The 9,975-nt window shown below is 34.0% G+C and overlaps 1 protein-coding gene across 1 annotated transcript in view; it reads right to left on the bottom strand.

The window, feature by feature from the left end:
- Nucleotides 1-654: 654 nt before the first annotated feature.
- The window catches only part of LOC138715356 (uncharacterized), a 100,303-nt gene continuing 90,982 nt past the window's right edge, over nucleotides 655-9,975 (bottom strand). The window contains exon 4 of the mRNA XM_069848182.1: nucleotides 655-935. Coding sequence (XP_069704283.1) covers nucleotides 931-935 — 5 coding nt within the window. The 3' untranslated portion in view covers nucleotides 655-930. The remainder of the gene's footprint in view (nucleotides 936-9,975) is intronic.

The raw sequence follows: 9,975 nt of genomic DNA, 5'->3' as shown, positions 1-9,975 counted from the left end.
TTCAGCCCATAGTGAATTGGAAACGCATCTGACAGAATCTGACCTATACAGACTCTGCTGTACGTTTCACTGAGACATATTTTAATTAATCGAACTAGTTTCTTGGGAATACCGAATTCAATCAATGTATTTAAAGCAGCCTGTGTCACGCAAGTAAAAGTTTTCACCTCTCATTGCGATTATTGTTGGTTGGTCTCTTGAGAATGTTTCTCTATACTATTCATTTTACTGGAAATTTTATGATAGCTGTCTTCATTAAAACAAAGTAATTTAGTTTACTTTTACCTCAGAGAAATAGAACTGACACTGTAATAACCATAATAACAATGAGAAAAAGAAAAGAAGACAGCTGACGGTCACATGACCAAATGGGATTCTCTGATTGGCCAATGTGGATATTGCTGGCTTTGCTTCTCAGATTATCAAATTTGAGCATGGAGATTGCTGCCTTTGCTTCTAACCCCGGTTTTCAATATGAAAATTAAACCTTTTACAGCTGCTTTTGCTTCACCTCTGGAGATTGCTAGAAAACACCAAGGTGGATCCAATGCTGCCATAATATAAGTTTCTAAAAAAAGTGGAGATTGCTGACTTTGCTTCTAGGCACCTCAAGTAATCGACTACGTTCATATAACGAAAAGTGAAAAATAAAGTAATGTCTTTGAACATACCTTCTTGCATCAGTCACTAGTTGTACTGCTGTCGTCTGCTCATACACCGCACAGATGCTAGACGCAATAGAAACTGTAGTAGTGGACGCGTCTCTAAATAGTCTCGTAACCAGGATATGCACGCGCTAGTGTCTACAACACTCTCAGCTAAGTAATGACTCGCCAACCAATGGGAGCGCAGCGATAACATGAGATGCATTGAGACCCTTGTTATGGTCTGCTCCAAAGACATCTGGTGTAGAGTGTAGACACATTATTATCAGTCTGAAATATATAAACATTATTCAGTAGTTTCCCTTGTATCCTGATAGACAGCTACATATTGAATAGAACGTGTCTATGAGTAGTTCGCGTCGTATCTCGCCTCTGAACACCATTTTTGTTGTGCCACCGTCAACTTAGGTCGGATGACTTCCTGAACGAATGACTACTGCGTTCGACTGCCGCTCACACTTAGGCCTATCAGGATTTCTGATATCACCATTACACTTATAATGGAAAAGAAACGATTTTACTGAAAGAGTTGGGACTCTCAGGATATTATAGGAAAACTACATGGTTACTGAACTTAAGATTCCACACTGAATTAGTTGTGAATGAAACTATACTTGACGTATTAAATACATACAAATACACATAACAAGTTACTTACAATGGTATATTTCTTGTCTCTGCCGATGCCATTACGACTTGGTCCTCGATCCCTGCCAGACGATGTCACCATCCTACTGTATCACTGTCTGCCGCCAAAAAATCCTCTCACTGGACTGTTTCAGATTTGACACCCCACAGGAAATCATGCTATAGGGAGTTCTTAAGCCCTGAGGCATAACAATATTAAGGTAAAATGAATCCATAATGAGCTATGGGATTATGTGACCCAAACAAGTGATAAGACCAAGTGGAATACAAGCAGTTATGGGAATCAATGTGTTTCAATTCCTTTTAACATTGAGACTGCTTCGATAATAGAAGGACCATAGAAGAAATATGAGTTCATGTCAATTTAGCTGTTATCCGAGGAACATGTGATCAGTTCGTGGCCACCTGTAAGGCCTCTAATATTGTGAGTTCGTACCGTGGGTGGATGAAAAATTACAAACATTTCGAAGCAGTTGTTAATTCGTGCAATACATTACTCTTAAATTATGGATAGAATATGAAGATTTTCGTAACAGTTACTTGAATTTGAATTAAATTTAATAATAACTGTTTATTGTGATACATTATGCCAGTGTTTCTCAAACTTCTCCATTGTGATCACTTTTAACATATTGTACAAACTTAGAATTCTCGTAGTGCATATTTATATTGTTTTCATTATTATTATTATTATTATTATTATTATTATTATTATTATTATTATTATTACAAATTATAATGTCAATGAAAGAGGGGAGAAAGTTGTAAACTTATGAACAAACAGAGTTATTATTTGATGGAAAAACAAAATGAGATAGAAACAAATACTAAGAATAAAACATTAGACATTTATATAAGGACATAAAGGAATTTAAGGGGTTGGATACAGCTTACAGCAAGTAAAATTTTGGAAATATTCAACATTTTTTTCTCCATTATTGTATCTTGTACAATAATGAAAATTAATATGTGTATAACACTGTCCTTCTGCTATATGAAAAAATATTTTTACGATTTAAAAAAAATGTATTTACGTTTCTTTAATTCAGTTCACTGTGCAGTGATGAAACGTTTCCAACATAACTAACAAACTAACCAACATTCTGTGATGAAATGTTTTATGTGTATTTATGCATGTCATATCTACAATATGATGCAAGATTACTTCTCTATGTTTGATAGATTGTCTGATAAAAAATAAATTCATTTTTAAAAATAGTCAAATACCAATATTTTCTTCTAACACAAAATAAAAAAAAAAATATTATTTATTAAGGGTAAACATGAGTTTCAGCAATAAAATAAAAGAGAGAGAATATAAAAAAGTTAACAAGTTTATGAGTTATAAGGAAAACGCTTCATTACTACATAGTAAACTGCCACTATACTGAATTTTGAAAAATATATATAAATAATTTTTTTAAATCATAAAAATATTTTTTTAGATATAGCAGAAGGACAGTGTTTTACACATACCAATTTTCATTATTGTACAAGATACGGAAAAACATGTTGGATATTTCCAAAAAATGCACTGCTGTAAGTTGTACCTAACCCCTTAAGAAAGGATATCAGGCAAGGATAAACGCGATCAAGAATGAGAACGGTGACTTGCTTACAAACTCTCATTCCATCCTGAACAAATAGAAAAACTATTTTGGGAACCACTAAGTCTACATAGGCCAAATAGAAATGATCGGAACTAAAATATAATATATAAAATTCTGAGCCATTTATACCAGATCCCAGACTTTCTGAAGTCGAAATTGTGATAGGAAAGCTGAAAAAATTAGTCTTCAGGTATCGATAAAATTCCAGTGCACAAAATTAATGGAAGAGGGTGTAAAACATTATCTGGTGAAATAAGCATTTACTTGCTATTTGAGAAAAGGAAATTGAACCAGAATAAAATAATGGAGGGGTCCATAACTGTATCTTCCTTTAAGAAGAGGAAAAATACTAATTGTAATAACTTTCTACAAATACCACTTTTATTGACGTTGTACAAAAATTTATCCGATATTCTTTTGAGAAGCTTAAGTCCGTCTGAACGTAGGCGTACCGGTAATAGATGGATTACTGAAAGATTTTTTTGTATTCTCGTTGAATTTGGTATTCCCAAGAAACTATTTCGACTAACTAAAATGTGTCTCAGTGAAACGTACGGCAGGGTCCGTACAGGCCAATTTCTGTCTCAGGCTTTTTCAAATCATTGCGGGCTAAAACAAAAAGATGCACTGTCACCTTTTTCTTTTTAACTTAGCTCTAAAATATGTCATTTTTGAAAGTCCAGGAAAACACAGAAAGTTCAGAATTGAACGGATTACATCCTCTTCTTGTTTATGCGAATGACGTGAATATGTTATGACGAAATCCAAGAAATATTAGGGAAAACAAGGAAATTTTACTTGGTTTGGTTTGGAAGTAAATTCCGAAAAAATAAAGTAAAGTATTATGTATATTAGGGAAAACAAGGAAATTTTACTTGGTTTGGTTTGGAAGTAAATTCCGAAAAAATAAAGTAAAGTATTATGTATCTTGACCAGAACATAAATTAATATGAACTGGACATATAAAAATTGATAAAAATTCCAACTTTATCCTTTGAGAAGGTAGACAAATTCAAATGTCTTCCAGCAACAACAACAAATATAAAGACACTCGCGAGGAAATTAAACGCAGAATAAATAAGGGAAATGTTTGCTATTATTCGTTTGAAAATAATTTTTTGTCAAGTGTACTTTCAAAAAAACTGAAAGTTTGATTTTATAAAGCAGCTTTATTACCGGTTGTTCAGTATGATTGTGAAAATTGGACTCTCACTTTGAAAAAGGAACAGAGGTTAAGTTTGCTATAGAATAAAGTGTTAGGTAAATATTTGGAGTTAAGAGGGATGAAGTCATGACATCAAATATAAGTATATCAATATTTTCGTAATATGACTGTTCACCCTCATTCAATGGTCTGAAATCTGATTTAAATGCCAAACAACTTCACTGATATTTCAGGAACTTTGTAGTTACATTTTTACACTCCTCTAGCAGTACTGAACTTTCCACTGAGTCTATAAAATAATTAAAGACTGGAGATTGCTGGGTTTGCAGTGAAAGACCTGCCCTTGGGCAGAACACTATGAATCTGCCGCATGTAATTTCTATATCACACATGACTAGTGAATGACTGCGAGCCTATAGTTAATTAGGAATTTAGACACTGCGCGGTGCCACCAGTACGATTTTGAGACCCATGCAAGGTGCCTGTATCTATTCCAAAATTTACCACTACAAATTGAAGAGCCACTGAAGCATCTTATGCAAGAGCATTTTCCTGATCATGATTTTAAGAAAGATACAACTGAAACAGAGAACAGAAGACCATTCTTTCTCAACATTTCTCTCACTTTGACCCCCATCTAACGTGAGAAAAAAAAAAGGATACCACTTATCAACTTTTGAAGTGTAAATGTCTGTTCTGAACAGATCACCTCGAAGTTAGTATTTATTTTCTCACTCTTCAAGAAAGATTTTATTTCGAATTTTTATTGACTGTGTACGTCAACAGTGAAAGAGTGATATTATGTTTAAGTTTTGCTTATTTTTTAATTTTGCTGCACTGTAGCTAGGTACACAATAAGGTGAAATTATTCTTATTATTAATTATGTAAATTCCATCTTTGTATTGCGCTGTGGGTGCATGCAGTGGCGGCTGATTGACTGAGGCAAGTGAGCCCGGGCCTCAGTCACTTGGCTTATCTGAAATAAAATTTTGTTTTTATGTAATGTATTAGTTATTTGAATGAAGCTTATATCGCTGTAGAAGCATTTGAAAACTTTGTGATGTTTTGCAGTAAAATTTGTTCCTGAGGCCAGGATCGCTCATGCCAGGTCTGGCTTGTGATGTATATAGACCTGTTTTGCAATAAAATTTGTTCATGAGGCCAAGATCGCTCGTGTCGGGTCTGGCTTGTGATGTATATAGACCTATTTTGCAGTAAAATTTGTTCATGAGGCCAGGATCGCTTGTGGCGGGTCTGCTTCTGCATTTTCATGTGTCTTCACAGGCTTTTGAGGTTGCACTTAAAACGTTGTAACTGAGGCACAATTCGTCTGGCCTGGTCAGGTTTCACTCCTCCTAACCGTGGGAATAGGGTGACTTGTCTTCCTAAATAGGCCATAAATAACAAACATTCCAGCTCTTTGGCAGGCAGAGACCCACACTATTCTCTCCTCTTATGTCTTAGTTTATGACTTAAGTGAGGGTGTTGTACTATTGTACTTCGTGTAGTGAATCTGGGCCAATGTTGTTATGTATTTCGGAAAATATAAATAGAAACAAATGCCAGAAATAATGCTGGTGTAGTTAATTCATTGTTAGAGTGTCCTTTTTCGAGAAGAAATAATATTGAAAGAAAGGAAGTCTTAAATAAAGAGAGAGCCGACCGAGGTACCTACGACATTGCTGACAATTTTTCTGACAGATAATCTTAAAACGCGAGTTTCTATTGCATCCTGATATGGGCAACATAGATGGTTAAGTGGTAACGTGGTGCAAAATAAACTTCTCTGTTGCCTTGTTCGTTGCTGTCAAGGGAAAAAATAAAAAGAAAAGAAAGAAAGGGGCATTTCAACATATAATATGGGTTGCCTCCTCACACTGAAACAATCGCTGAAACTCGCAGCATAACAGCTTATTTGGTGAGTGAAATTATTATTTTTCATTACTAGTAATAATAATAGACTAATATTAATAATAATACAGTAATAATGATATTAATATTATAATAACAATAATAATTAATATCATAAATAAACATTTTCTATCGGAGGCACTTAAACTAGTTGCATCTGGCCTCACCGAGGATTTCGATCACTGGCCACTACTTGGTGCATGGTGTAAGGTATTTGGCAAAAATTGTTCCTTATATTTCGACTAGTTTAGAAAATGAACATCTTGAGAAATTTGGGAGGTACCTATATTGAGTAGTAAAATCTAGTGTCTTACACCTGCCCAGCTATGTATAACAGAAGGAGGGAAATCATTGTGTCAACCACACACTATCCCAATACTGTTTGAATGACTGTTCATATCTGCTAAGGCACGTGAACGTGAAGCCAGCAGCTGGCTAGTTGGCCCTGCTCCTGCGTGAGCTATAGTATCACGGATAAAAAGATCCATGGCTACTGACTACGTAAATTAACTTTATTATTATACTAGCCGTACCCGTGTGCTCCGCTGCACCCGTTAGAAATAAATATAAAGTAATTACATAATTAAAATAGGACATTTGATCCAGGGAACATTCGTGTTTGATAGAAGGATAAATCGTTTAATATGTTACTTAATTTAAATTGCATCCAAATAATTAAAATGCGATCATTTTGGTCCAGAGACACTCATTTGGTGCAATGACAATTCCTTTAACCTGTTTCTTAATTTTTATTACATGCAACCATGGTTTAATGAAGATTGACATCATTTAGATTTAATGTGTATATTTTATTTTACTTGTTATAGGTTTCCATTGAATTATGGTAATATCTTAATTTTAACCCTTGTTTTCTACGTATTCAGTAAATGGCGCTTGGCTCACTATGGTTGTGAACCCTTCAAATAACTTAAATTATATAATATAATATTACATATTATATTATATTATATCAGAAGTTATTGTAATAACATTATAGCATTATGTCCATCTAGAGAAACTACACTTTCCAATGGTGAAATAATAATTAATTATACAAATCGATTAATTTAGCTTCATACAAACACAGAAATATTCTCTGTAGGCTATCTTTCATAGCTTTCGATTGTTGTGTCCAAGGCCCCTTATAGACGAAGTCATTTGTTTTTTAATTCATTACACGGCCTTAGATAGCAGTTATTTTAATTTTAAAACTCATTTATCTCATCAAATATCAGTCCTATCAACATTTTTCAAGGAATAAAACTTATCGCAAATTATTTTTAAAGAAACTTTTATTATGTAACATTTGTCACAAAAATCAATAATAAGCGAGATATTTCGATTTATTTAATTCAGGCACCCTTATAACCCTCCTTTTAAATAATGTATTTTGAATGCCATATAGCCTAAAATCTAAGTTACAACGAACTTAATTTATATTCCAATTTTCATGGAAATCGGTTCAGCCATTATCGCGTGAAAAGGTAACAAACAGACAGACAGACATACAAACAAAAATTTCAAAAAAGCGATTTTCGGTTTCAGGGCGGTTAATTATATACGTTAGGACCAATTATTTTTGGAAAATCGAAAATTACCAGAAAAATTTCGGCTACAGATTTATTATTAGTATAGATATAATATGTTTGACCTGAATGCATGTGAGAACTACATGGAACACAGTTATTTTATTGAAAATTGTTGTTCACTAATTATGAATTTCTAAAAACTTCTGGCATGTCATTTTGTAAATCAAAACATAGCAAATCAAATCCTGTGTCACTTTCATAAGAATAAAACATTGTACAAGAGAAAATGTTACATATTTGAAGGTAGTATGAGGTAACTGTTTAACGAAATATGTACCAGATATTAATATTATGGGACGCTTATCAACCATTTTTCATGTTTAGGATATCTTACCATGAAATTGATCAGTTAAAGGAAGTTACCTTGTAAAAATCTTAAATATTAAGTACAGAGTATCCCAAAAAAATGTATACACTGTTCGCTCATCAATAACTTTAAAACAAATTGAGATAAAATTCTCGTTTTTCATGAAATTGTTCAAAGTGACCACCAACAGCATCCAAACACTATTGATGCCGCTGAACTGCTCCACGAACTAAGTTCCGTAATGTGTCCAGTGTCATAGCTGCACATGACGTTAAATTTTGATTTTTTCTCGTAGCACATCCAGTGTAGCTGGTGTTTCCCAATAAACAACATCCTTTAGGGTCCCCCATATGTAGAAATTGGTGTTAGGTCTGAGGACTGTGCTGGGTACTCGACAGCACCTCTTCGACCTATCCATTAAGCTACAATTTCCCCGAAAATGAGAATTTTGTCTGAATTTGTTCTAAAGTTATTTATAAACAAACAGTGTATACTTTTTTTGGGCTAATCTGTATTTTAAGTCATGTTATGTTACATTAAAATTAAATTTCAAATCAAAATTCTGAAGAAATTTTAAGAAAACAGTAATAATAAATCTTGGTCAGTATTACTTACTGAAAAAGAACATATAAGGTATCTGATTCTTCTCGACATGATTCAGTAGCAAAATTTCGGATGCTAACTGGTCATGACTGTTTGCAGCACCATGTTTAAAATTGAAATTTTTGGTTCACCAAAATGCATCCTGTGTAACCTAGAAGACTCTTTGATGAATCAAGAACATTTACGAAAATGTCCAGCTTTGGTATCAGATTTTTTGGATTCGGACTCTAAATTATACTGTTCTGCAAAGCTAGAAGGTGAATGGAGAACTTCCAAGTGCCTGGCAATAGATACTGCTGCTGCTACTATGTTACATTCAATCAAGTTTTATTTAATTTCTATTTCTGAACTCATTTATGCTTTAGGTTGCATTATGCAATTTCCCCAAACTATCATTTGTCTCTTCTTGGCAATGCATAAACAATGTCACATTACTAAAATTCTGCTAACAAGTTTGGAGTTAGACTTTCTATATAACCCTAAATTATATGAGGAGTATCGTTTCAAAACGTGTTAAGTCCCCCCTCCATCGAAATTTAGTTTGATGCGATTTCGCGCTTATAAGCATGTCTTCTATCATATATCATAACAAAATTGGACCATTTCGTATTATATTCTGTGTTTTTTGTATGTGCTTTCTGATGTATCGGATCAAATCGTGTTATGTTCGCGAAACTGATCGGTTCAAATCGTATTAAATTCCCAACCATTTTCCATTCGTTGGTTGACCTGAACGAAATGCCGCATTTTTTCCTAAGTTGTCAGCATCTGTGTAAGATGTAATGAATAACGGTTGCTTACTACTTTTGTGCAAAATGGATAGTTATGCAATAGTTGGAGAAAAATCAAAGAGGATCAGGAAAAGACTAAAAACAAAAACAAAAAGAAATCGCGAAATGGAAGCAAAGTAAGTACATTAGCTGTGTTACTATAATAAACTGAATTAAACATCACATTCTGAGATGATATTATATTCTAAACTGCATGCATTTCCTTATACACACAATGGGGAAAACTGGGCCTTTCTACAACTAATAGTTTCTAATTCACTATGCATCATTCCGACAAAGTTCCCAACATTCTATACATGGAACGAGACTCAGTGTGGAAGAGGGGCAAATAAAGTGGCATCAGGAGTAATGCCATTTCTCAACTTTGAGCAGGATGTTACTTGCATAAGACTTCTGTGACAGATGCAATGGGCAGAACGAAAACATGCACATAGTACACATCCTTCCTTTCTGGCTCCAAAGCAAGGCACCCCCACACATTTCCGAAGTTCTAATGCATTTTCCAGTATGGGGCCATTAATTATTAGCAGCTGATAGACTTTTCGGAGTCGTACAGAAAACGTTGCGCAAGAAAGGCAAGTTAATTATCCCTAATGATTATAGGGCTGTTTATGAAACAGTGGGTTCCGTTAAAACTTTAGAAGAAAATTGGACAATTCGAGATTATAAATCTCTAGCTTCACAG

The sequence above is a fragment of the Periplaneta americana genome, chromosome 15 (assembly GCF_040183065.1).
Source record: "Periplaneta americana isolate PAMFEO1 chromosome 15, P.americana_PAMFEO1_priV1, whole genome shotgun sequence".
NCBI lineage: Eukaryota > Metazoa > Arthropoda > Insecta > Blattodea > Blattidae > Periplaneta > Periplaneta americana.
Note: the sequence above shows the minus strand (reverse complement) of the source record. Positions and strands in the feature narration are given on the sequence as shown.